Below are 27,970 nucleotides of genomic sequence, written 5' to 3' on the forward strand. Positions count from 1 at the left end.
TTCTTATTTTAGAGTCTAACTATTTTTCTTGTTTAAATAAATAGAATAAATATGGTGAATTTAAAATTTCTAGATCTGCCCGACTGCCCTGTTAATCTCATTTTGGAATTATACTCAGCAATATGGTAAATCACTAAATCCAGAATTTCTGGATCTGCCCCTATTAATCTCATTTTAGAATTATGCACAGCAATGTGACATTTACTGTTTTTCTTATTTCAGAGTCCAACTACTTTTTTTGTTTAAATAAATATAATAAATATGGTGAATCACATTTGGTAATGGCAAAAACTTGTGTGAAACGGGTTGTATCTTTGATTAATAAGGTTAAAGATTGACTCATTAATCAAATATCTGACCCGTTTCATGGATTGAGACCTATAAGACCGTCTCACACAAGTGTTACCCTTTGGTAATTACACTTAACAATCCGATATTCACTGATTTTCTTAATTTATAATTTATCTATAATGTTAGTAGTTATAAAATTAGTAATATTGTGTATGCTTTTATTTTGGTGGTGTTTGGTAAATGACTTATCAATCAATTTTTAGCTGGTTTAACCAACTTTGGCTTGTTGACCAATTCAATCAACCAAAGTAGGTGTTTGGTTACCAGCTCATGAGATCAGCTAATTAGTCAAAATATCACCTTTTTGGAAAGTAGCGTTTCTAACTGGTGTTTGGATATATAAGTAATTGGATTAAATATTAGAATTACCCTAAAAATTCAATAACGATGATTAGGTTAAGGAAAGCTTGGTTGTTGCATTTATGGATTCAAACAATCTACCTAACATTACTATTAGTAAGGGCATCCCCAATAGGGGAATTTTGCACAAATTTTGAGAGAAAAATGGCAAGGTGGAGGAGAGAGGGATGGGGTCTTCCCGCTAAAATGGAAATTTTGCAAAAGGGGTGGGTCCCACTATGGTAGAGAATCATGCGCCTCACGTGCGTGAGGTGCAATTCTCGCGCCCGCCTGGGCTCGTAAATATATATATTTTTTTCATATTTTAGTTGAGGTTTTTTTTTTCCTCCTCTCCCATTTTTTCTTTCCTAATCACACCTGTAAAATTCCCTCAAAATCTTCACACTATTGAGTATGCCCTAATGAGCTATTGAAATACAAAAGTACGTTATACATAGGTTCTTCAAGGGAATTGAGGATGAAACTAATCAAGGAATTACACAATTATGCTTTAGGAGGAAACTCCGGGCAACAAGTAACTTATATGAGACTCAAGAACTACTTTTGTTGGACATGGATGAAAAGAGAAATTATTGAGTAGGTACGACTGTACGAGAGCGTGAAATCTACCAAAGGCGTAAAGACAAGAATGTCTCAATCTTAATCTGTTGCAACCTTTTACCATTTTAGAGCAAGCATGGAATGGTATCTCCATAGATTTTATTGAGGGATTACCTAAGTCCTAAAATAAGTAGGACATATTGGTGATGTTTGAGGGAATGACCAAATATGAACATTTTTTCCCCTTGTCTCACCCCTATATGGTATAACATGTAGCAAATTTGTTCATGGAAAATGTTTACAAGCTACCTAGACTCCCTCAAGATATTGTATCTAACAAAGATAAGGTCTTTATAAGCAAATTTTGGCAAAGAGCCTATAAGAATTTTGGAGTTAAGATTAGCACATCCACCACCTATCACCCTCAAACAAATGGACAAATTGAGAGTCAACAAATGCTTGAAAACTTATCTTAGGTGTATGGCATTCCATAACAATAAAGGATTCATTGTATTCCGTGTAAAGAACTGTACACATATCTATTACGGAGTATTTTAAAAATAAAAATAAAAAATCGCATATCTACTATTTATACATGAATAAATTATTAACCTATTACTCTGAAGGGAAATTTGTAGCAACCTCTCAGAGAATAAAATACTATGCTAATAAAAGGATAACTAAGAGAGAACTCCAATATTTCACATATCATAGTTAAAGAAGATAGTTGGTGCTGAAATAGCAGTTAAGAAGATAGAAGGATTGGATTACTCTTACACCAACAATGTTTAAGGTCATTATAATATATGATACAAGTTGAAGTTTCCATTTCACAAGCCAAAAGAGAACTAATGATTACATTTGTGCAAGAGCAAGCGAACAAAGGGTACATTTGTGATACAATTACAATTACAGATGAATTAAATGACCCAGAACCAAGATAGCACAGACCCTGCTGCCAGACCAATACACAAGAATAGCACAACCACAATCCCTGCTGTCTCTGCATGTTGCAACTGGACAGTTTTGGGAGCCAGGATGAATAACACACTGGTTAGGTATCCACTTGTAAGTCCCAACAGACAGGTCAGTATGGTAACTGGAATTTCGGTCCTAAAGAACTCGGGGCCGTGCAAACAACCATAGAAAAGGGGCAGAAACAACAGTCTAGCAAAACAGGCAGCAATGGCAAACTTGGCTTTGCCGATAGTATAGAGGGCAGTCAGGGACTTGCCCACCAAATCAAACACACTGTAGCCTGTAATCAATAGGATTGGATACCAGTCGTCGAGAATCTGAGAGTGTACATCCTCTGTGATATATCCCGGAAAAATGGACAACGTTACAACATAAATAACGAAGATGCCAAACCCATACCACTTTATTGTCCCAATAATATCCCACAAGGTTGATATCCATAACTTGGTGCTTAAGTTACCCTTCTCTTCTTTCTCCTCATTCACTGCCTGAGCTTTAAGGTCATTGTAGTATTGAATCACTGGGAGTTTATGAGCCACGTTGTAAAAAACAATGCACAATGCCATCACAGCAATGCTGACAATGAAATAAAGATTTGCGCTTTTTCTCAGCCCATCAGCATCTTGTGGAAACACAGCTTTAGTCAAAATTCTTAGCATAGAAACAAGGACGCCTGCAAGACATGGCATAATCACACATTCACACCATTAATCTGAGTTTATATTATCCATAAATGAAAAGAAAAATGTAAATGGGAAGAAAAGGCTAACATCTTCTGCAGATTAAGTAAAGCTTTCAATGCAGAACAAGAGTTACTCTATAATACTTACTTTCATATTTCATTTACAAAAGGGGGAAAATAGAACATTACTTTTGTAATCTTTACTCCAAGATTTTCTAAATCTTAGCTCAAAAACAGACGAACCATCAAGCTAAAATCAAATGCTCTTACCAGACAAGTGATCAACTCAAATTATCTATGGAATACTCTGATTTATCCAATACACACCAAGATAGTAATGAAGGAAAACATCAAAAAAGTCAAAAAAATACAATTTTGGAGTTAGCAATTTCCCAAACCAGAAAAGAATCACAAAGAAAATCAATAATTGAAAAAAAAAAAAAAAAATACCAGAAGCAGCAGTGCCGGCAAGGACGGCCTGCATGTACCGGTCAGGCAACTCTCCGGCGGCTCCAATTACTCCGCTCTGAACCAACCCATCAGCAAGTCCACAAACCCCCACCATCCCCACAGTTAAATAGTAGCCGCCCAAGACCCCAACGCTCCCCTTGACATAGAAAACATCCATCAATGGAACTGCGAGCAGAGCCAGCACAAATAGAGCGAGGCCCACGTTGATCCTCACAAAGGAGTTGGATTTGTGCGCGAAGGATATAATGAGCAGCAAGCAGATCAAGCCCACGACCATGTACACCACGGCGAACACCCGGTCCACGGATGCGTCCGGGTAGAGGTAGGAGAAGTAATCCACAGCTGTAACGAATGCGTTCCATGGGAGGAGATAGCCAGCGCCGAGGGTGAAGTAGATGATGTAACCCAAGTTGAAGGAATCTTTGGGAATCTTGGGATTTAGTAGACCCGTTGATTCTGAATCGCCGTCGCATTCGGTGGTGGGGCTGGTGGTAACACCCATCGGCTGAAGAGTCTACCTTTTTTTTTTTTTTTTTGTTTTTTTTTTTTTTTTTTTTGTTTAAATAAATGGAATAAATATGTTGAATCCCATTTCGGAATTACACTGGCATTTTACTGTTTTTCTTATTTTAGAGTCCTACTGTTTTTTTTTTTTTTTTTTTTTTTGTTTTTTTTTTTGTTTAAATAAATAGAATAAATATGGTGAATTTGAAATTCCCGGATCTGCCCGACTGCCTGTTAATCTCATTTTGGAATTATACTCGGCAATAGGGTAAATTCATAATTTCTAGATATGCCCTTATTAATCTCATTTTGGAATTATGCACAACAATGTCACATTTACTGTTTTTCTTATTTCAGAGTTCAACTACTTTTTTTGTTTAAGTAAATATAATAAATATGGTGAATCACATTTGGTAATGGCAAAAACTTGTATGAAACGGTTTGGATCTTTGATTAATAAGGTCAAAGATTAACTCATTAATCAAAGATCTGACCCGTCTCATTGATTGAGACCTATGAGACCGTCTCACACGATTTTTACCCTTTGGTAATTTTTTTTGTTCGAACAGAGGAAGGGCCGAGCCCCAGGAGCAAAAAGCAAAAACAAGACCTAATCCCCTCTAGCGGAGGGCATCCCCTGGCATCACAAAGGATGATCCGACTTAGATCGCCAGGGGGCAGGTCGATAGCAAAACAAAACTAAGACTAGACCTAGAGTGTCTAGCAAGTCAATCGGCTGCTTGGTTTTGTTAACGTGGCAGCACTTAACGAGCCAGTCCCTTTTCATCCAATTCCTACACTCGGCTCAAATACCCTCCGCCTATAGCTGCGTAGTTTGGATCATTAATCCACCTTATGACGTTAGCTGAGTCACTAAAAATACATATTTTATAATGGCCAAGCTGATCCGCCACTTTAAAACCTTGTAGAATGGCCCAAGCCTTCGCCTCATCCGCAATACAAACGCCCAAGTACCTTTGGAAGCCCCCAATCCAGTTGCCCTTATTATCTCTGAGAATGCCCCTACAGCTTGCTGAGTTAGTCTGAATGTTACAGCTACCATCAACATTCACCGCGATCCAATCTTCCTCCGATCTTTCCCAGCTCAACAACATCCTTGGCTGACTTACAGGAATGGTACATTGTAAAGGGATGGAGGCCATAGCTAATTGGATCTCTCTGCAGTATCTCCTAATCCAAGCCATCTTTTGAAGTGGGTGAGACTTTTTGTCCTTGAAGACCGCCGCATTTCTCCATTTTCAAATTTGCCAGCAGATCACGCTAAAAGCCGCGTTCCACTTTCCAAAACCAAATCTGCCACCTTTAATCTTTAGATTAAGATCAATCCAATCGCTACAATTTAAATTGCGCATGCGATCGAGAAGGTAGGGTGGCATAATCATCTTCCACACAGTCGAAGCCTCTGGGCAGTCTCTCAAAACGTGTGCAACATCCTCTTTAACTCCATAACAGGTGTGACATGAGTCCATTGGGAGAGGTGTCAGCGCTTGCGCTCCGCGTTACACATGATGCGATCATGCAGAACCAGCCATAAGAAAAAGTTGATCCTTCTAGGCACGGAGATTTTTCAGAGTAGGTGTTTGGTTACCAGCTAGTGAGATCAGCTAATTAGCCAAAATATCACCTTTTTGAAAAGTAGCGTTTCTAGTTGGTGTTTTGTCATATAAGTAATTGGATTAAACATTAGAGTTACCCTAAAAATTCAATAACGACGATTAGGTTAAGGAAAGTTTGGTTGTTGCATTGATGGATTCAAACAATCTACCTAACATTACTATTAGTAATGAGCTATTGAAATACAAAAGTACGTTATACATAGGTTCTTCAATGGAATTGAGGATGAAACTAATCAAGGAATTATACAATTATGCTATAGGATGACACTATGAGCAACAAGCAACTTATATGAGACTGAAGAACTACTTTTGTTGGACATAGATGAAAAGAGAAATCGTTGAGTATGTACGATAGTGTGACATCTACCAAAGGCGCAAAGACGAGAATGTTCTCAATCTAGATCTGTTGTAACCTTTTACCATTCTAGAGCAATCATGGAATAGTTATCTCCATAGATACCGAGTTTACTTGAAAATACAACCTAATAAACAAACTTTCTTGGCAATTAGATGAGTTTTTTGCACTTTTAGTCCCACGACTATAGTGGCACTGGTAGAATTGATCCACGACTTTTGAACCTTGCAATTTTAGTCCACGACTATTATTTTTTTGCAAAAATGGTCCTTCCGGCCACTTTTCCATCAAAATTTCACCGAAAAAAAAAATCTCTATTTTTAGTCGGGTTAAAATTGACATTTTACTTATCTCAAAAAATTAAAAGAAAAAAATTGATATTTGACTACATACAATATTACTGGGCTACATACTACTGCCCCAGGTAGCGGAGTACATGTACCACTCCAATGCTGCTGCCGGATAACCTAACTAGCCCGGGAACGCCACGGCCGCTCCGCCGCTTACTAACAGCCCTGCATGCTCCAGGAACTCCGCCGCCTGGGGCAGTAGTATGTAGCCCAGTAATATTGTATGTAGTCAAATATCAATTTTTTTTCTTTTAATTTTTTGAGATAAGTAAAATGTCAATTTTAACCTGGCTAAAAATGGAGAATTTTTTTTTTTTTCCGGTGAAATTTTGACGGAAAAGTGGCTGGAAGGACCATTTTTGCAAAAAAATCAATAGTCATGGACTAAAATTGCAAGGTTCAAAAGTCGTGGATCAATTCTGCCAGTGCCACTATAGTCGTGGGACTAAAAGTGCAAAAAACTCGCAATCAGATCAAGCCTCAAGTTGGCCTCTAAGTTCTATGGACCTTATGAAGTGTCAGAACGAATTGGACCAGTAGCATACAAGCCGCATTTGCCTCCTGATTCACAAATACATCCAATATTTCACATATCATAGTTAAAGAAGATATATAGTTGGTGCTGAAATTCTAGTTAAGAAGATAGAAGGTTTGGATTACTCATACACCAACAATGTTTAAGGTTATTATAATATATGATACAAGTTGAAGTTTCAATTTCACAAGCCAAAAGAGAACTAATGAATACATTTGTGCACGTGATACAATTACAATTGCAGATGAACTAAATGACCCAGAACCAAGATAACACAGACCCTGCTGCCAGACCAATCACCAAGAATAGCACAACCACAATCCCTGCTGTCTCTGCATGTTGCAACTGGACAGTTTTGGGAGCCAGGATGAATAACACACTGGTTAAGTATCCATTTGTAAGTCCCAACAGACAGGTCAGTATGGTAACTGGAATTTCGGTCCTAAAGAACTCGGGGCCGTGCAAACATCCATAGAAAAGGGGCAGAAACAACAGTCTAGCAAAACAGGCAGCAATGGCAACCTTTGCTTTGCCGATAGTATAGAGGGCAGTCAGGGACTTGCCCACCAAATCAAACACATTGTAGCCTGTAATCAACAGGATTGGATACCAGTCGTCGAGAATCTGAGAGTGTACATCCTCTGTGATATATCCCGGAAAAATGGACAACGTTACAACATAAATAACGATGATGCCAAACCCATACCACTTTATTGTCCCAATAATATCCCACAAGTTTGATATCCATAACTTGGTGCTTAAGTTACCCTTCTCTTCTTTCTCCTCATTCACTGCCTGAGCTTTAAGGTCATTGTAGTATTGAATCACTGGGAGTTTATGAGCCACATTGTAAAAAACAATGCACAATACCATCACAGCAATGCTGACAATGAAATAAAGATTTGCGCTTTTTCTCAGCCCATCAGCATCTTGTGGAAACACAGCTTTAGTCAAAATTCTTAGCAGAGAAACAAGGATGCCTGCAAGGCATGGCATAATCACACCATTAATCTGAATTTAGATTATCCATAAATTAAAAGAAAAATGTAAACAGGAAGAAAAGGCTAGATTTTTTGACAGGTAAATAGGAAAATGCACTGCCCATCCAAAACAACATGCTCTAGTCCACTTAGATTGTGATGAAACAAGAATAGAACAGCACACTTTCAGTTCACAACTCTAGTTTTATACTCTTCTTTTATCACATGGCATAACCTAAGTTTTACTTCTGAGTGTGTTTTAACTTTGACAATATCATAATCATTAACCATCCAGATTATCAAGTTCATTAGTGTATTGGTTGGCATTAGTAAGTTGTAGTGGTTTTTCTTAGGTAACATCTACCTGACTATATTAATGTTGCTTATATTGAAAAAGAACTCAATTATCAATAAAGTTCTTTGGCAAATCAATCAATATAAGTCACTACTAAATCATCCGAAAACCACGTTGCCCAAATAAGAGAAGTTACAGCACTGTCAGCACATACAGTCTAGTAAATCTTCATTGCATTTCTATGAAACCATGAATTGCAGGCTTTCAGAAAAAGGGCAAATCTGCAACAAAAGGTAGTATGCTAAAGAGATTCTAATAAGACCATAATAGTGGTCCAAATGCCAAACAACTGAAGTGGAGCTTATTTGAAAAAAACAATATAACCCTCCAATATCAAGGCACAACTCTTTTGGCTTAAGGCTTATGGATTAAAAGTTTTGTATGTAATCAACTATCAGCTAACAACTAATTTACCAAACACTTTTCTACAATAAGCTAATGCTATCAACTAGTCAAACCCACTAACCCAATCAGCTAACAGCCATTTACCAAACACCCCCTAAGTCAGATGGATAGGACCACTATTGACAAATTCAAGTTATAAGAGTTGTATCTGATGTTTTTAATACAAACCACCAACACAAAAACAAAGAAGGAAACATCTTCTGCAGATTAAGTAAAGCTTTCAATGCAGAACAAGAGTTACTCTATAATACTTACTTTCAGATTTCAATTACCAAAGGGGGAAAAAGAAGTAAAGAACATTACTTTTGTAATCTTTACTCCAAGATTTTCTAAATCTTAGCTCAAAAACAGACGAACCATCAAGATCAAATGCTCTTACCAGACAAGTCAACACTGGTGATCAACTCAAATTATCTATGGAATACTCTGATTTATCCAATACACACCAAGATAGTAATGAAGGAAAACATTAAAAAAAAAAAAAAAAAAAAAAAAGTCAAAAAGACAATTTTGGAGTTAGAAATTTCACAAACCAGAAAAGAATCACAAAGAAAATCAATAATTAAAAAAGAAGAAAGAAATACCAGAAGCAGCAGTGCCGGCAACGACGGCCTGCATGTACCGGTCAGGCAACTCTCCGGCGGCTCCAATTACTCCGCTCTGAACCAACCCATCAGCAAGTCCACAAACCCCCACCATCCCCACAGTTAAATAGTAGCCGCCCAAGACCCCAACGCTCCCCTTGACATAGAAAACATCCATCAACGGAACTGCGAGCAGAGCCGCCACAAATAGAGCGAGGCCCACGTTGATCCTCACAAAGGAGTTCGATTTGTGCGCGAAGGCTATAATGAGCAGCAAGCAGATCAAGCCCACCACCATGTACACCACGGCGAACACCCGGTCCACGGATGCGTCCGGGTAGAGGTAGGAGAAGTAATCCACAGCTGTAACGAATGCGTTCCATGGGAGGAGATAGCCAGCGCCGAGGGTGAAGTAGATGATGTAACCCAAGTGGAAGGAATCTTTGGGAACCTTGGGATTTAGCAGACCCGTTGATTCTGAATCGCCGTCGCATGCGGTGGTGGGGCTAGTGGTAACACCCATCGGCGGTTGTCTTGTTGGCTGGAAAAGGATTTTGTTTTTGTTGAACTCTGACGAGGGGAAGAGATCTGCTCTGCTACTTGTAGTGCAGGTGAAGATATAAATGGATCAACCAAATTATATCAATTTGGCTAACCTTTTGTCTCCCCAATCCACTACGGAGCAGATATACCATGTGCATCACATTCAGTTAATAAAATAAAATTATATAAAAATAAAAATTTGTATGAGAATATCTTAATATTTTTACATTTTAATTTAAAAGTATGTAAAGAAATATATGAGCTATCTAATATTCTCTGTCTTTCATTACAGAAGATGTACACCCCTATATATACCAACTATAAGGTACAGAGAAAGGAAATAGAATCAATAAGAATAATAATAATGAAACCAAGATTACAAGAGAAAATATTTGCTAGAAGAAATATGTGATTTATGTGATTTCTGTGATTTCTTGTGATTTCTGTGATTTCTTTTCTTAACACCCCCCCTCAAGTTGGAGCATGTAGCAGAGAGATGCCCAACTTGGGAATAAGAGACTCCATGTGTGTCTTGCCCAATGCCTTTGTATGAATATCAACCAACTGTTGTGTCGTAGACACATGCTCTGTTTGTATCACACCTTGTAATAGCTCATCACGAACAAAGTGACAATCAACCTCGATGTGCTTTGTTCGTTCATGGAAGACTGGATTCGCTGCAATGTGAAGAGCAGCGGTACTGTCACAACGAATCTGCATAGGAGTCGTATGGTGTATCCCAAGAGAACGAAGAAGACCTTTTAACCACTTCAATTCACATGTCACTGCGGCCAAAGCTCGGTATTCAGCTTCGGCTGAGGAGCGTGCAACTGTGGTTTGTTTCTTTGTTTTTCAAGAGATGGGAGAGTCGCCTAGCTGAACGAACCATCCGGTCAACGATCGTCGAGTCAAAGGGCAGCTGCCCAATCTGAATCGCACCAGCCAGTTAATTGCAGAGTATTTTTAGCGGATAGAAAAATACCTTGACCGGGACTTCCTTTTAGATAGCGCACTACTCCAAGCGCTGCTTTCCAATGATCATCACGGGGATCCTTCATGAATTGAGCCAGAGTATGGACAGCATAGGCTAACTCTAGCCGGGTGATTGACAAATAAACTAGACGCCCCACTAGGCGACGGTATGGTTCGGGATCATCAAGAAGCGGGGCTTCAGATAAAGCAAGACGATGATTGGGTTCCATAGGAGTACCCAGTGGTCGAGCACCTAGTAGACCTGTCTCAGAAATGATATCAAGAGCGTATTTTCTTTGACACAAGAAAATACCAGAAGAATTCCGAGCTACCTTTATACCAAGAAAATATTTTAAAGTACCAAGATCCTTCATATGAAAACAAGAGGCCAAGTAGGATTTAAACTTGGCAGTCATAACAGTGTTATCTCCCGAAATAACAAGATCATCAACATACACCAAAACATGTACCACACCATGATCACTGCGCAACGAGAACAACGAATAATCAGATGTGGACTGTGTGAAACCATACCTTTTCAGAGCACCTGACAACTTTGCAAACCAGCACCGTGGGGCTTGTCTTAGCCCATAAAGAGACTTCTTGAGTTTGCACACCACGTTGGACTGTGACGGTGCGAACCCCGGTAGAAGCCTCATGTAAACTTCCTCATCTAAGTCGCCATGAAGGAACGCATTATGCACGTCCATTTGATGTAGCTCCCATGAACGCGTTGCAGCCACAGCTAAAAGAGTGCAAACAGTCGTTAACTTTACTACCGGGGCAAAGGTCTCATTGTAGTCAAGACCCTCAACCTGATGATTGCCAAATATCACCAGTCGTGCCTTGTAGCGCTCAATGCTCCCATCAGATTTTCTTTTTATTTTGTAGACCCACTTACTCCCAAGTGGCTTCTTGTGTCTGGGAGCAGGTACAAGTGTCCATGTGTCATTCTTCTCCAAAGCATCAATTTCCGCACGCATAGCCTTCCTCCATGGTTCACACTGAAATGCTTGACGAAAATTTCTGGGCTCTACTTCGGTATCAAGAGAAGCAAGATAACATTTATGAGTCAAGGAAAACTTGTCATACCCAATATAGGTAGTGATGGGATACTTGCACAACGTGCCAGGCGCTCCAATGACTTTGTATGTTACATAATCTGCAAGGCGAACACTAGGAGTACGCATTCTCCGTCCTCGACCCTGTGCATCGGGGTCAGCAACTTGATCAAGGCTCGAATCAACTAGGACAGGGACTGGAACCTTCGAGACTGCCACCTCATCTCTGCCGGTAGTAGTACCGCCCACGGGCAGGTCGTTGGTCTGGGTGGCTGGTTCGACGCGTGTCCTGGCACCGGGGACAGGCCGAACACTATCCACGCACTCCTCCTCCTCTTCGGGGATGAGGTTGTCCTGGCTAGGAGGTGGCGACTCCGAGTCTGCTTCTGTTTCCTGCGAAAAGGGGAACACATTCTCCGAGAAAATAACATCTCGTGAAACAATAATCTTCCCTGTGTCTGGACAATAAACACGCCACCCTTTCTGGCTAGGAGGATAGCCAAGAAATATTCCAGGAATACTCCGTTCAGCAAATTTGTCTCCATGTCGCTTCTGATTATGCACAAAACATCTACAACCAAAAACACGAATGTGAGATAAAGGTGGAGCCCGTCCATAAATTTTATCAAACGGAGCAACCCCCCCTAGCAAAGAAGAAGGAGTCCGGTTGATGAGATATGCCGCAGTTTGAACACACTCGCCCCAGAACTTTATAGGTAGAGAAGCCTGAAATCGGAGTGCCCGCGCCACATTGAGGATGTGACGATGTTTTCGTTCAACCCTTCCATTTTGTTGAGGCGTGGAAACACAAGATGTTTCATATATGATGCCGTGCGTACGGAAGTATTCTTTCAGCCCTTCAAACTCTGTCCCATTATCACTTCGAACACACTTGACATATTTTCCAAATTGACGGGTCACCATAGCACAAAATTATTGGAAAATAGGGACCACATCGCGTTTTGACTGCAACAAATATACCCAAACTCCGCGAGAATGATCATCGACGATTGTAAAAAAAATGTAGACCCATTCAGACTTGGTGTTTTATACGCCCCCCATAAATCACAATGTACCATGTCAAAAATGCCACTAGAATTATGAATGCTAATAGGAAAGCTAGCACGTGATTGTTTAGCGCGTACACAAATCTCACAAAAATTATTAGCTAAACAACTGTTCTTAATAGAGCCTGCTAAAGGGACAAAAGACAAAACACGAGATGAGGGGTGTCCAAGACGTTTATGCTATAAATCAAAACTATGCTCCTTAAATGCATTAAACGCTTTTTCTTTTCCATCTTGTTTGAAGTAGTAAAGCCCTTCTCTATATTCACCCACACCAATCGTTGTCTTTAGGTCCTGTAATACACAGAATTTGTCTGTAAAACGTGCTTCACATTTTGAGTCCTTCGTCAGTTGGGAAACAGATATCAAATTGCAACTTAAAACAGGAACAAATAAAACATTCATCAAAATCAAATTGTCCGTCAAACAGACTGTTCCTGATTTCACTGATATAACCCGGCTTCCATCTGGCAAACCAACGGTACAAGGGTCTGTTTGCTGAATATTACTCAATAAATTAATATTCCCTGTCATGTGATTTGATGCCCCTGTATCAATAATCCAGCGAGGTAAAGGAATACCTGACAACGATTCGTTCAAAGTTGACCCTGTTGGAGACAAAGACAAGGCATGACGAACTCTGTCTCTCTTGTCAGCGTCGACGACCTCCGTGTCTGTCATGGCGGCAGCGGCACACGGCAGGAACAATGCAAGGAGAGAGCGTCGGTCAAGAACCTGTGAATGATACCATGTAAAGAAATGTATGAACTATCTAATATTCTCTATCTTTCATTACAGAAGATGTACACCCCTATATATACAAAATATAAGGTACAGAGAAAGGAAATAGAATCAATAAGAATAATAATAATGAAACCAAGATTACAAGAGAAAATATTTGCTAGAAGAAATATGTGATTTATGTGATTTCTTGTGATTTCTGTGATTTCTTTCCTTAACAAAGTATTACTCCTTTCGTCTCATTTTAATTATTTAGTTTGATTAGGGGTGTAAATGAGCCAAGCCACTCGCGAGCGGTTCGGCTCGAGCTTGGTCAAAATCGAGCTCGAACAGCTCGTTTAATAATCGAGCTCGAGCCGAGCCTAGATATTCTAGGCTCGTGACTCGTCGAGCCGCTCGTGAACCGTATAATATATAATATTTATAATATATAATATAATATAATATAATTATAATATATAAAAATAACAATTAAAAAGTTCAAGATCAAGCTCGAATTCGAGTTTAAGGTCGTGTTCTCGAGCTCGAACAATCGAGCTGCTCGAGTCGAGCTCGAAATTGCCGAGCTCAAGCTCGAGCATCAGTTCTCGAGCTCGAGCCGAACTTCCATTAACAAGCTCGACTCGGTTGGATTACACCCCTAAGTTCGATTAACGAAGTTTGATTGAAATTGTTTTTAATTCAATTTGTTATAAAATATTAAGTTTTTTATTAGTATATAAAATCTATATATTTAAAAAACTACATTTAAAAGTACTATTAAACACACAAAAAAATCAAATTTAAAAATAATTGATGTTTACTAAAAGAAAATAAACAAAGAAGAAATAGTTAGTTTGACCAATAAATAGTAAATAATACAAGTAAAATATGACAGAAAAAGTATATTTTTTCTCAAAAGTATTACAATTTTCCTTATAAGTAATCAATACTTTATTCTTGATTAGTATTACATTTTTTAGTATAAATATTACATTTTCATTTTGACTCAACCCGTCCCACAGATAAAGATCCGTGAAACGGCCTAACAGAAAAATCACTCTAAAAGCATATAAAAAGTTAATTGTACATACATATTTTGAATTCTGTTTTAAACCAAAATCCACAATGCAAAATTTATCCAGATCTAGGGTATAATTTAGAGTTTGCTATATATTTTTTCAAATTCTATTTCTTCACTTCTACTTCATGACAAACAATAATAACATATTTTATCATTAAGTCTCACAAAAATTGTGATAGAGAATAAAAATTAGAAGTAAAAAGTAAGAGCGTAGATAATATTTTCCTATAATTTGTCATACGCGTCCCCTAGGGGTGTAAACGAGCCGAGCCGAGCCCGAGCCTGGGTAGGCTCATGCTCGTGCTCGTTAATGATAGCACTGCACGAGCTCGAGCTCGAGCTCGTTCGAGCTCGTGAATTGATGCTCGAGCTCGAGCTTAGCAATTGTTGAGCTGCTCGAGCTCGAGCTCGAATTCAAGCCTGAACTCGAGCTCGAGTTCAGGCTTAAATTTGAGCTCAATTTTGATCTCGAATTTGACCTGTTTGATTTAAAATTTAAACTACTTTGTTTTATGACTTTTATCGATACATAATTATTAAAGTATTTTAATTTCTCTCCCCTGATTATTATTTTTATATACTAAATATAATTATATTATATTATATATTATATTATATATTATATAACATATTATAAGGCTCGCGAGCGGCTCGTCGAGCTGCGAGCCTACAATACCTAAGTTCGGCTCGTGCTCGTTTAATCCACGAGCTGCTCGAGCTCGAGCCGAGCTCGATTTTGACCGAGTTCGAGCCAAGCGTTGACCGAACCGCTCACGAGCGACTCGCGAGCGGCTCGGCTCATTTACACCCCTAGCGTCCCCTCCCACTTTATTTTTTGGAAATACTATTTGGTAACAAACTACTGTATCATTTTTATATTTCACCATCAATTCATCAAACAAGGTCATGTCAATAGTTTAAAATTATGTGCGCGCATTTATCATCAATCGTTTAGTTGTATAAATAAGCCAAATGTTTGATAATATTCAAACAATTAAATAGATGAATTAATGGCATTAAAAAAAAAATAGATGAGTTAATGATGTTTCCATTAGAAGAGCTTTTACTCTTTTAGATGGGTGATCCACTTTATGGAGCGATATGCTATGCAACCGTGTGCATGGTGCACACGGTTGCAAAAACGATGTCGTTTTGACGTCCGACTTTAAAAAAAAAAAAATAGAATTGAATAACTACATATCCATAACTTCATAACTATAAATTCAGAATTGCATAACTACATAACTATATATCCAGAACTACATAACTACACATCCATAATTTCATAACTATAAATCCAGAATTGCATAACTACACATCCATAACTTCATAACTATATATTCAGAATTGCATAACTACACATTCATAATTTCATAACTATAAATCCAGAATTGCATAACTACACATCCATAACTTCATAACTATATATTCAGAATTGCATAATTACACATCCATAACTTCATAATTATAAATCCAGAATTGCATAACTAAACATATATAACTTCATAACTATACATTCAGAATTACATGCATAACTACACATCCATAACTTCATAACTATACATTCAGAATTGCATAACTACACATTCATAACTTCATAACTATACATTCAGAATTGCATGCATAATTACACATCCATAACTTCATAACTATGGATTGAAACTTATGAGACCGTCTCACACAAGTGTTACCATTTGGTAATTACACTTAACATCCGACATTCACTGATTTTCTTAATTTATAGTTCATCTATACTGTTAGTAATTATAAAATTAGTAATATTGTGTATGTTTTTATTTTGGTGGTGATTGGTAAATGGCTTATCAGTCAATTTTTAGCTGGTTTGACCAACTTTGACTTGTTGACCAATTCAATCAACCAAAGTAGGTGTTTGGTTACCAGCAGATGAGATCAGCTAATTAGCCAAAATATCACCTTTTTTGGAAAGTAGCGTTTCTAATTGGTGTTTTGTCATATAAGTAATTGGATTAAACATTAGAGTTACCCTAAAAATTCAATGACGATGATTAGGTTAAGGAAAGCTTGGTTGTTGCATTGATGGATTCAAACAATCTACCTAACATTATTATTAGTAATGAGCTATTGAAATACAAAAGTACGTGAGTAAATACCAGCCAACGTCCCTCGAGTTTGGTGGTTTCACCATCTATAGTCCCTAACTTTTCTAATTACCATTTGTGGTCCTTCAAGTTGCAAAAATCTGACATGCTGTCATCCTTCCGTTAAATCCTTCTGTCTAAGTCGTCAAAAGAGGGGGTAAATATGTCATTTGCCATTGTTTTCAGATGTGGCTTCAACATTCAATAATTGCATCCCTGTTACAAAATACATCCTCTGGAAATACTCCTGAGCTGGAACTGCTACCGCAGATAATAGTTCTTGGTCCACCACTGGTGTTCCGAGATTACGGCCACAAATTCGCCGACAAGTTCAGGCTTCTAAAGCCCAGGGAGTCGTCGTTATCGTTGGAAGAGTTTCTCTCATCCCACGCACAGACGGTCGAGGCTATGTTATGCTCTGCCTCCCTCCTACCTGCCTTCCCTTTACTTCGTCGTCACCTCCAGCGCCGACCTCAACCAAATTGACCTCCTCGAGTGCCGCCACTTAGGCATCACCGTCGCCAACGCTGTCGACATTTTCTCCACCGACGTCGCGGACCTCGCCCTTGGCTTGGACGGTTTCTTCACCAACTTGTTACCGGGATTGCTTTCTTGATTTCCCGGAAGGCTGAGACAGAAGGGGGTGGGTGGGGTTATTTATTTATTTATTTATTATTTATTTTTTATTAGAACTGAAATTGATTGGATTGAAATCAGAGTAACATTGCAACAATCAATCAATATGTGGATTGATTCAAAATAGCACACCCAATCTAACCCTAACCTTCCACAATCATGGACCTAAACCCACCAGAATCTCTCCCACCTCACCGCCGCCGTGGCGACGGTAGCGAAATCCGACCCATCTCTTTCCTCAGCCTTCCTCTGCCCAACCTCCGCCACTTCCACTACTTCACCCATTTTCCTTAATTGGAAAACCCAAACCTAGTACTTTCCCTATAATGGGAGTGGAGAAATTAGCCAAAATCGTATCTGTTTCTACCGTCTTCAGCCTCTCTCTACGCCCATCGTCAGGAATTTCTCGTTCTTGGGTAGGGAAGGCGGGTGTTGATCTCTCTCCCTCTTCTTTGGGGTTTCAACGCCACAAAACCCGATCAAGAATCGCCGCTTCCTGCACTACCCAGTGGCGGCGATAATAGGCGAAATTTCCTCCTAGCTTGTTGCGAAATTGTTATTATTAGCGGGGTTCTTGATTTCCCAAAAATGGAGCCGGTCCAATGAAAGAATTTTGTGATTTTTAATTTCTAAATGTTTTGTGATATGGCAAATGACATATTTACCCCCTCTTTTGACGGCTTACACGGAAGGATTTAACGGGAGGATGGCAGCAGGTCAGATTTTGCAACTCGGAAGACCAGAGATGGTAATTATGAAAGTTAGGGACTATAGGTGGTGAAATCACCAAACTCGAGGGACCTTGGCTGGTATTTACTCAATGTACGTTATACATAGGTTCTTCAAGGGAATTGAGGATGAAACTAATCAAGGAATTACGCAATTATGCTCTAGGAGGACACTTTGAGCAACAAGCAACTTATATGAGACTCAAGAACTACTTTTGTTGGACATGGATGAAAAGGAAAATTATTGAGTATGTACGAGAGTGTGATATCTACCAAATGTGCGAAGACGAGAATGTTCTCAATCTTGATCTGTTGCAACCTTTTACCATTCTAGAGCAAGCATGGAATAGTATCTCCATAGATTTTATTGAGGGATTACCTAAATCCTAAAATAAGGATGGCATATTGGTGATGTTTGAGGGAATGACCAAATATGGCCATTTTTTACCCTTGTCTCACCCCTATATGATATAACATGTGGCAAGTTTATTCATGGAAAATGTTTACAAGCTACCTGGACTCCCTCAAGATATTGTATCTAACAAAGATAAAGTCTTTATAAGCAAATTTTGACAAAGAGCATTTAAGAATTTTGGAGTTAAGATTAGCACGTCCACCACCTATCACCCTCAAACAAATGGACAAATTAAGAGAGTCAACAAATGCTTGAAAACTTATCTTTGGGGGGTGTATTCAATCATGACTTTTATAGAGTTTTAAAGACTTTTATGAACTTTAAAAGTTTGGAGGTATTCAATTCAAACTTTTAGAGAGTTTAAAAGTCAGGCGGTATTCAATCAAGATTTTTAAAGAGTCTTTAAAAGTCGTGTGGTATTCGATTAAGACTTATAAAGGGTCTTTAAAAGTCATGTGGTATTCAAAAAGTTACGAACTTTTGTAGACTTTTTAATTTGGAAAAATTGTAAAAAATGCCCCTCTATAATATGCCAATTATCAATGTCACCCCTGAATTATGAGTGGTGTAAATGTTGCCCCTCAATTATCAAAATGGTGCACATATAGCCCCTCCCGTAACGTACCTGTGGTTCCCACCGCTGTCCACCACTGGTACTTTGAATTGAGGGAGGGAAAAAACAACTAAATTACATATTTACTCCGACTTAACGATGTCGTACATTAACGGGGAACCACATGTCCGTTACGGGAGGGGCTATATGTGCACCATTTTGATAATTGAGGGACAACATTTACACCACTCATAATTCAGGAGTTACATTGATAATTGACATATTATAGAGGGGCATTTTTTACAATTTTCCCTTTTAATTTTAGGACTTTTGTAGACTTTTCCTTCTCAAATATAAATAGTTGAAATCCAACCATCAACCCCAAGATTTCAAAATTTTCTTTCTAACAACTTTGAATGTTTTCTCTCTCTGTGTAAACTATATTTTGTCTCTCTATTTAAACTTTATAAACCTATCTAAATTTAATAATAAAAAAAATTTCTTCATTATCCTATATTTTCCTCATACCTAAACTCTACCAATTGTTCTCTCTCTCTCTCTTAAACTTTACAATATTCCTCTAAAAATTCGAAATAATATTATTTTTACTTCATTATTGCTTGTTTATATTGATTTTTATTTTTTCTATGAATTTTTTGTCCTTAACTTTCTCTAATTCTCCGTAAAGACACGAACAAAGCGAAATTTTTTCATCGTCAAATTTTAGTATATGTTTCATAATATTCATATAAATACTTATATATTTTGATTTTTATTCTTTTTTTTTGTTTATATTCGTAATATATATATATATATATATATATATATATATATATATATATATATATATATATATATATATATATATATATATATATATATATATATATATATATATATATTTATTTATTTATTTATTGAGAATGTTAATGTGGGTGAAGAACTATATAATAAGAAGAATTTTATGCTATATTATAAATGTTTTGTAAGAAAATCTACTATACTAATAAGAGCCCAAGAGAGTTAGGCCTATAATGGGTAGAAAAAATGGCGGTCACAGATTTTAATCAAATAAATGGCTCAGATTAATTAAAAGATTGATCAGATTTAAATTTTACACTAAAATTTCCTAAAATACCCACAAACCGTTACTAATTCCGTTAAAATTTTAAGAATTGCCGTTAGTTCACCGTTAACTTACTCATTGATTTCAATAATAAAAAAAAAAAAGGTCTTAGGTTCGAACCTCATCCCAATCAAAGTTGGCATAATTAGTACACTATTTTACTCTTATTAAATTATATAAAAAATAATTTAGTAGTTACAACAAAAAATAATACATATGCATTTCTTTAATTTAGAATTATGTGTCCACAATGGCTTTATTAAAAAAAAAATTATTCATTATCAATCAATTAAATGAAAAAATTAAAAAAATATAATTAATAAAGTCAACCATATTAACTACTTGAGAGATTTTGTGACAACGAGAGTATTCAAATCACACAACAAATTGAAGTGAGAACTACCTAGCAATGTCCTTGTTTGACAATCAGCAGTTAGCGGTTAACGTTAGCGGATTATACTAGCGGATTTGACCAGCGAATTTATTTAATTATTAACATTGGGTAGAAAAATGACCGCCAAATTATTAAATCAAATGAATGGTTCATATTGTTCATGTTTTAATTTTTTCTTTTAAGATTTTCTAATTTATCCTTAATTATATGATTATCCATTTAACTTTTCTGTTAATTCACTGTTAGTCTAATTCTAATATTAAAGTCTAATATAGAATTATAACTACACCATTAATCTAATTCTAATATTAAAGTCTTAATAGAACTTAACCACAAATCCTAATGTCGGAATCTCCTCAAACAATATTAGTATATATTTAATATTTTATGTCCTAATTTTTATTTGTTCTCCCTTATGTCCCGTATTTGGTTTCAACGATACCTATACAATTATTTTATTGACAATTATAATCAATCTTGACTATATTATCTTGCATTTGTAAACTTAGAATTACCTATTTAACCCGCACGGGCTTAGCTCAATGGTTTAATGGGTAGTATTTGGGAGAAGAGACGAAGGTTTGAACCTCGGCGGCGGCAGTGCGGGAATTATGTCCAAAGTGGGCAGATTCCTTGTGCATATCAGCATTTGGCCCTGTCTGCTGAACCATTGAGTCACCGTGATTTACAACTTCCCACAATGCTTTGTCGGGTCGGAGTGTAAGGGGGCCCTTGGGGTTGGGGACTCAACCTTTGGGAGAAGAATTACCTATTTAAATACGCAAATTCAACCTTCAATTATCTATGCATGAACAATTTCAATATAATCCTGTCTTAATATACTTTAAAGTACTTATTTAAAAAAAAAAAAGCATTGGGCATTATCCCAATCGCGCAATGCGCGTAAAAAACTAGTTATAAATGATAAGAATCGAAATCATTCAAAGTTTGTAAGGATGTATTCATTTTTGAATTTCAATGACTTTTGTAGACTTTTTAAATAAAAAGTTGATAAAAGTTTATAAATATTTTTTATATAGACTTTTATAGAGTCTTATAAAATTTTAAAAGATTTGAACAACTCTGTGAAAGTCAATCAAAGTTTATTAAAATACTAGTTTTTCTACGCGCTTTGCGCGAATAGGATAATGCACAATACTTATTTTTAAATAAGTATTTCAAAGTATATCAATGTAATATTATATAGAATATGTTCATGCATAGGTAAATAAATGTTGAATTTGTTTATTTAAATCAGTAATTTATATAGTAATAATACTAGGTTTTTTTTTTTGTTTTTTTTTTTTATTTTTTTTTATTGATAGTGTGTCATGTGCAATTGGTTTATTGGTAGTATCATAGAATGATTCATCATGCAATGAGATTATGGTGTATGAAGTTTTAGATTTGTCTTGTTGTGTATATGACTGAGATCTTAGTTGTGCTATGAACTCTTTATCTTACAAGCACATGTTAATATTTGGAAGTGGTAGTTTTCCCCTACATGCTTTATGTGTTGTGAGATATCTAATTCTAAATTAATTAAATGCATATATATTATTTTTTGTTGTAGCTACTAATTTATTTTTTTAATTTAAGTAATAAGAGCAATAAAATGGGAAAATTATGATGTGGAACCGTGTCCACCTTGCAAGGTGGACACGGTTCCAAAATTGTTCATAATTATGAATATATAGTTCAGAAATTATGAACATAGAGTTGTGAACATAATTATGAACATATAGTTCTGTAATTATGAATATAGAGATTCAATAATTGTGAATATGAAGTTAAAAAATTATGAATATATAGCTTTATAATTATAAACATATAGTTCAGTAATTATGAACATAGAATTCTGTAATTGTGAATATAGAGTTCAATAATTATGAATATGAAGTTCAAAAATTATGAATATATAGCTTTATAATTATAAACATATAGTTCAGTAATTATGAACATAGAACTATGTCCATATTAGAAGGTGGACACAGTTCCACAACATAACGATTGAATAAAGTGGCGTACATATTTTTCATCCACAATAATGAAATCATTGATTTTTTTTTTTTAAATTTCCATTCGTTGTTGAGACAAATTGTTTTGAAAGTTTGTCAATAACAATTGCTGTCAATAGATGATGATAATAAATAATTCAAAATATAAGGTTACAATAGATATTATTATAATAATATATTAAAATTATCTTACAAATTTCTTTAGAAGTTTTCAAGCATTGATAAAAGCATAATTGAAATATTAAGTTTTGTTCTCAATAATCAAAAGAATATTAATTAAACGAAAAATAAAAACTGAACTTAAATTTATTTTTTTTTAATGAAAGAAAATCAAATGATTATCAAAGTTCGTGATTTATAATCATTGAATACTATTTATTTAGTCGGGCTAATTATTTGACCAAAGTTTATGTTAAATTTTATATTTTATTTTTAATACATTTTAACATATTCGTATTATATGCTTAACAATTATGCTAAATCTAATTGGAATGAGGTTCGGACCTAAGACCTTTCTTATAGAAATTAATGAGTAAGTTAAGAATAATAAATAGTTAACGGAATATTCCGTTAATAAAGTTTATACTAACGGAATTTAAGATTATTTAAGGAAATAAAATAATATAATAAAGGGTAAATAATGAAAATCATTAAAAATACTAAAATCAAAATACTATGAACCATTCATTTTAAGAAATAAGTAGTACCGACATTTTTTTTGTTCCAGTTAAGGGTCTAACATTATTGGCTCTTATTAGAATTGTAGATTGTAGATGTAGATAGATAGATAGATAGATAGATAGATAGATGTAGATTGTAGATGTAGATGTAGATGTAGATAGATATCATTTTAAAAGTTTTTAAAACTCTACAAAAGTTAGGATTGAATACACCCCCCTTAGGTATATGACATTCCATATGGACAAAATAGTTGTATTTGGTTGAGTCCTAGTATAACTCTAATTTTCACACAGCCTTACAATTCACTATCTTCTAGGCACTTTGTGGATACCTCGGAAAGAGCTACTATCATTATTGTGAAGAATAAATGATTCATTGTATTCCGTGTAAAGAATTGTACACATATCTACTACAGAGTATTTTTTTAAAAAAAAAAAACTGTATATCTACTATTTATACATAAATAAATTATTAACCTATTACTCTAAAGAAAAATTTGCAGCAACCTCTTAGAGAATAAAATACTATGCTAATAAAAGAATAACTAAGGGAGAACTCCAAGTGGGAGACCGGGTTTACTTGAAAATACAACTTTATAAACAATCTTCTAAACAAACTTCCTTGGCAATCAGATCAAGCCCCAAGTTGGCCTCTAAGTTCTATGGACCTTATGAGGTGTTAGAGCGAATTGGACCAGTAGCATACAAGCCGCATTTGCCACCTGATTCACAAATACATCCAATATTTCACATATCATAGTTAAAGAAGATACTCAAGATAGTTGGTGCTGAAATTCCAGTTAAGAAGATAGAAGGTTTGGATTACTCTTACAACAACAATGTTTAAGGTTGTTATAATATAGGGAAAATTGTAAAAAATGCCCCTCTATAATATGTCAATTATTAATGGCACCCCTGAATTATGAGTGGTGTAAATGTTGCCCCTCAATTATTAAAATGGTATACATATAGCCCCTCCCGTAACAAACATGTGGTTCCCCACCACTGTCCATCGCTAGTACTTCGAATCGAGGGAGGGAAAAAACAACTAATTACATATTTACTCCGACTTAACAGTGTTGTACACTAATGTGAAACCACATGTCCGTTACGGCAGGGGCTATATGTGCACCGTTTTGATAATTGAGGGGCAACATTTACACCACTCATAATTCAGGGGTAACATTGATAATTGGCATATTATAGAGGTGCATTTTTTACAATTTTCCCTATAATAAAAACATAATAAGTGTCAATACAAGTTATGCCATTGATTTTTGTCCCTTTCTTATATGCTAATAAGTATATACATTTTGCTTTAATTGTTGTACATTCATTTGCATTGGACAAAATCACCCTTACACCGTTATAACACCGTTAGTTTTTAATATATCTACCAATCCTACCATACACCTACATCTATCATATATTTTTCCTATTTTTAATTATCATTTTATTAAAATTATCATATAACAATTAATTTAATTATAAATTATATTTTAATTAAATATTTATATGAATGTTAAATTATATATGTGTATCATATATATATATATATATATATATATATATATATATATATATACATGTATGTATATATATATATGTATGTATGTATGTATGTATGTATATATATTAATTGTGTATCCATATCAAAAGATCATATATGTGGGTGTTAGCTTAGTATTATTTGCAAATTATTATTATATAAAAATATATTTATTTTTTTTGTTTTGATCACTATATTATTCAAATATATGATAATTCAAAAGTATCATCACTTTAAGAAATTGCAAAACATAATTTTAACTAATTTTTAAAATTTTGTTACTTACAAATATTTTAATATTGGGCATAAGTTTTCGCGCATAGCGCGTACAAAATGCTAGTATATGATACAAGTTGAAGTTTCCATTTCACAAGTCAAAAGAGAACTAATGATTATATTTTTGCAAGTGATACAATTACAATTGTAGATGAAATAAGGCTGTGTTTGGAAACTCAAAAAATGATTTATGAAAATTATTTTCTGGGTTTTTGGTGTTTGGAAGAGCATGGACTCTTCTAAGCAACAACACTCACAAAGCTTTCTTTGATTTTTATTTCATTACTATATTCGGTTTAAGCATTCCTAAATCACAATTAATAAATCATTAATTAGTTTCTTGATTAGGAGTTGGTTAGGACTTTTGATGTGTTTATAAATGTTTAATTTTATAATTATAGTCATTTTCCAGAAAATAAACCAAACACACCAATACAGTTTTCAGAATGCAACCAAACATCGGAAAAGGAAAATGTTTTCTGGAAAATAACTCATTTTTCAGAAGTCATTTTCCAGCTTTCCAAACGGACAATAAATGACCCAGAACCAAGATAACACAGACCCTGCTGCCAGACCAATCACCAAGAATAGCACAACCACAATCCCTGCTGTCTCTGCATGTTGCAACTGGACAGTTTTGGGAGCCAGGATGAATAACACACTGGTTAGGTATCCATTTGTAAGTCCCAACAGACAGGACAGTATGGTAACTGGAATTTCGGTCCTAAAGAACTCGGGGCCGTGCAAACAACCATAGAAAAGGGGCAGAAACAACAGTCTAGCAAAACAGGCAGCAATGGCAACCTTTGCTTTGCCGATAATATAGAGGGCAGTCAGGGACTTGCCCACCAAATCAAACACATTGTAGCATGTAATCAATAGAATTGGATACCAGTCGTCGAGAATCTGAGAGTGTACATCCTCTGTGATATATCCCGGAAAAATGGACAACGTTACAACATAAATAACGAGGATGCCAAACCCATACCACTTTATCGTCCCAATAATATCCCACAAGGTTGCTATCCATAACTTGGTACTTAAGTTACCCTTCTCTTCTTTCTCCTCATTCACTGCCTGAGCTTTAAGGTCATTGTAGTATTGAATCACTGGGAGTTTATGTGCCACATTGTAAAAAACAATGCACAATGCCATCACTGCAATGCTGACAATGAAATAAAGATTTGCGCTTTTTCTCAGCCCATCAGCATCTTGTGAAAACACAGCTTTAGTCAAAATTCTTAGCAGAGAAGCAAGGATGCCTGCAAGACATGGCATAATCACACCATTAATGTGAGTTTAGATTATCAATAAATGAAAAGAAAAATGTTAATGGGGAGAAAAGGCTAGATTTTTTTGACAGGTAAATAAGAAAATGGAAATGATACCAAAAGTTGGCATAACTTAAACATTCAATAAGTCTCTAAAAGACTTATGTATAAATAGTGGGGCAAATCCTTTTCCCAAATCAATGTGGGACAAAAGCTCACATTTTTCTCTTCATTTTTCCAACTCAATGGATCTACTTTGAGAATCAATATCTCATTCACCCATTATTCGTTTTGAGCGTACAATATATCAATCTCTTCGTCTCACTTCGAAGAACCCGAATCCACTGTGACCCAACCCATTTCGAGAGTGGACCCACTCATAATTGTACCACAAAATAGTCACTTAAAATGTCATTTTAATGCTATTTTTCCAACAAAATACTCTGATTTATCCAATACACACCAATATAGTAATGAAGGAAAACATTAAAAAAAAAGTCAAAAAGACAATTTTGGAGTTAGCAATTTCCCAAACCAGAAAAGAATCACAAAGAAAATCAATAATTGAAAAAAAAATACCAGAAGCAGCAGTGCCGGCAACGACGGCCTGCATGTACTGGTCAGGCAACTCTCCGGCGGCTCCAATTACTCCGCTCTGAACTAAACAATCAGCTAGTCCACAAACCCCCACCATCCCCACAGTTAAATAGTAGCCGCCCAAGACCCCAACGCTCCCCTTGACATAGAAAACATCCATCAATGGAACTGCGAGCAGAGCCGGCACAAATAAAGCCAGGCCCACGTTGATCCTCACAAAGGAGTTCGATTTGTGCGCGAAGGCTATAATGAGCAGCAAGCAGATCAAGCTCACGACCATGTACACCACGGCGAACACCCGGTCCACGGATGCGTCCGGGTAGAGGTAGGAGAAGTAATCCACAGCTGTAACGAATGCGTTCCATGGGAGGAGATAGCCAGTGCCGAGGGTGAAGTAGATGATGTAACCCAAGTGGAAGGAATCTTTGGGAACCTTGGGATTTAGCAGACCCGTTGATTCTGAATCACCGTCGCATGAGGTGGTGGGGCTGGTGGTAACACCCATCGGCGGTTGTCTTGTTGGTTAAAAAAGGATTTTGTTTTGTTGAACTCTGAGGAGGGGAAGAGATCTGCTATGCTACTTGTAGTGTGGGTGAAGATATAAATAGATCAATTTGGCATAACATTTTGTCTCCCCAATCCACTACGGAACAGATACACCATGTGCATCAAATCTATCTATATCTACCTATATCTATATATAATTAAAGTAAATCTCCTCACGTAAAAATATTAACATATATAGCAGATCATGGTATAATTAATTATGGTTAATTTGATTGATAATATTAACATAGAATAAAAGTTTATTTTAAACCCAAAGTTCCTACTTAAACAATAGAAATCTATATATCTATATATAATATAATATAATAATAATATAATTAAAAGTAAAATCTCCTCCTATAGTGTTTTCCCATCCAAACTTATTTTACTGGTCAAGGTATTGGTAATTTTTATTTGGTAAGAAAATGATGCTTGGAAATTGGTAATATTTGATAATATTGTGTTGTCCTTAATTATGATTAGAATAAAAAATATAAGAATATTAACAAATAAATTGATAATATTAA

The 27,970-nt window shown here is 35.9% G+C and overlaps 2 protein-coding genes across 4 annotated transcripts; both read right to left on the minus strand.

Moving 5' to 3' along the window:
* Positions 1-1,994: 1,994 nt before the first annotated feature.
* LOC109160212 (equilibrative nucleotide transporter 1-like) lies at positions 1,995-3,929 on the minus strand. The gene is made up of 2 exons (XM_019308445.1): positions 3,362-3,929; positions 1,995-2,902 (listed from the first exon to the last, which is right to left on the minus strand). Exons 1-2 carry the CDS (start codon positions 3,882-3,884, stop codon positions 2,172-2,174), a joined length of 1,254 nt encoding a protein of 417 aa, XP_019163990.1. The 5' UTR covers positions 3,885-3,929; the 3' UTR covers positions 1,995-2,171.
* A 2,927-nt stretch (positions 3,930-6,856) lies between these two features.
* Positions 6,857-27,473, minus strand: LOC109160211 (equilibrative nucleotide transporter 1-like). Of its 3 annotated transcripts, XM_019308444.1 has the most exons (3): positions 26,880-27,473; positions 25,577-26,291; positions 6,857-7,028 (listed from the first exon to the last, which is right to left on the minus strand). In XM_019308444.1, exons 1-3 carry the CDS (start codon positions 27,400-27,402, stop codon positions 7,013-7,015), a joined length of 1,254 nt encoding a protein of 417 aa, XP_019163989.1. In that variant the 5' UTR covers positions 27,403-27,473; the 3' UTR covers positions 6,857-7,012. The 3 variants fall into 3 exon arrangements, with proteins under 3 accessions (XP_019163989.1, XP_019163988.1, XP_019163987.1); XM_019308443.1 differs by lacking the exon at positions 25,577-26,291 and having other exon boundaries at positions 6,857-7,743; positions 26,880-27,471; XM_019308442.1 differs by lacking the exons at positions 25,577-26,291; positions 26,880-27,473 and adding an exon at positions 9,088-9,719 and having other exon boundaries at positions 6,860-7,743.
* Between the last annotated feature and the right edge of the window lie 497 nt (positions 27,474-27,970).

This window comes from Ipomoea nil, unplaced genomic scaffold, assembly GCF_001879475.1.
Source record: "Ipomoea nil cultivar Tokyo-kokei standard unplaced genomic scaffold, Asagao_1.1 scaffold2845, whole genome shotgun sequence".
NCBI classification, from domain to species: domain Eukaryota; kingdom Viridiplantae; phylum Streptophyta; class Magnoliopsida; order Solanales; family Convolvulaceae; genus Ipomoea; species Ipomoea nil.

Excerpts from the sequence above, each read along its gene's own strand:
- LOC109160212 (XM_019308445.1), bottom strand. The coding sequence starts at position 3,884 with ATGGGTGTTACCACCAGCCCCACCACCGAATGCGACGGCGATTCAGAA. Across the intron at positions 2,903-3,361 it reads TGCCGGCACTGCTGCTTCTG|GCGTCCTTGTTTCTATGCTA; the intron begins GTATTTTTTTTT and ends CATGTCTTGCAG.
- LOC109160211 (XM_019308444.1), bottom strand. The coding sequence starts at position 27,402 with ATGGGTGTTACCACCAGCCCCACCACCTCATGCGACGGTGATTCAGAA. Across the intron at positions 26,292-26,879 it reads TGCCGGCACTGCTGCTTCTG|GCATCCTTGCTTCTCTGCTA; the intron begins GTATTTTTTTTT and ends CATGTCTTGCAG.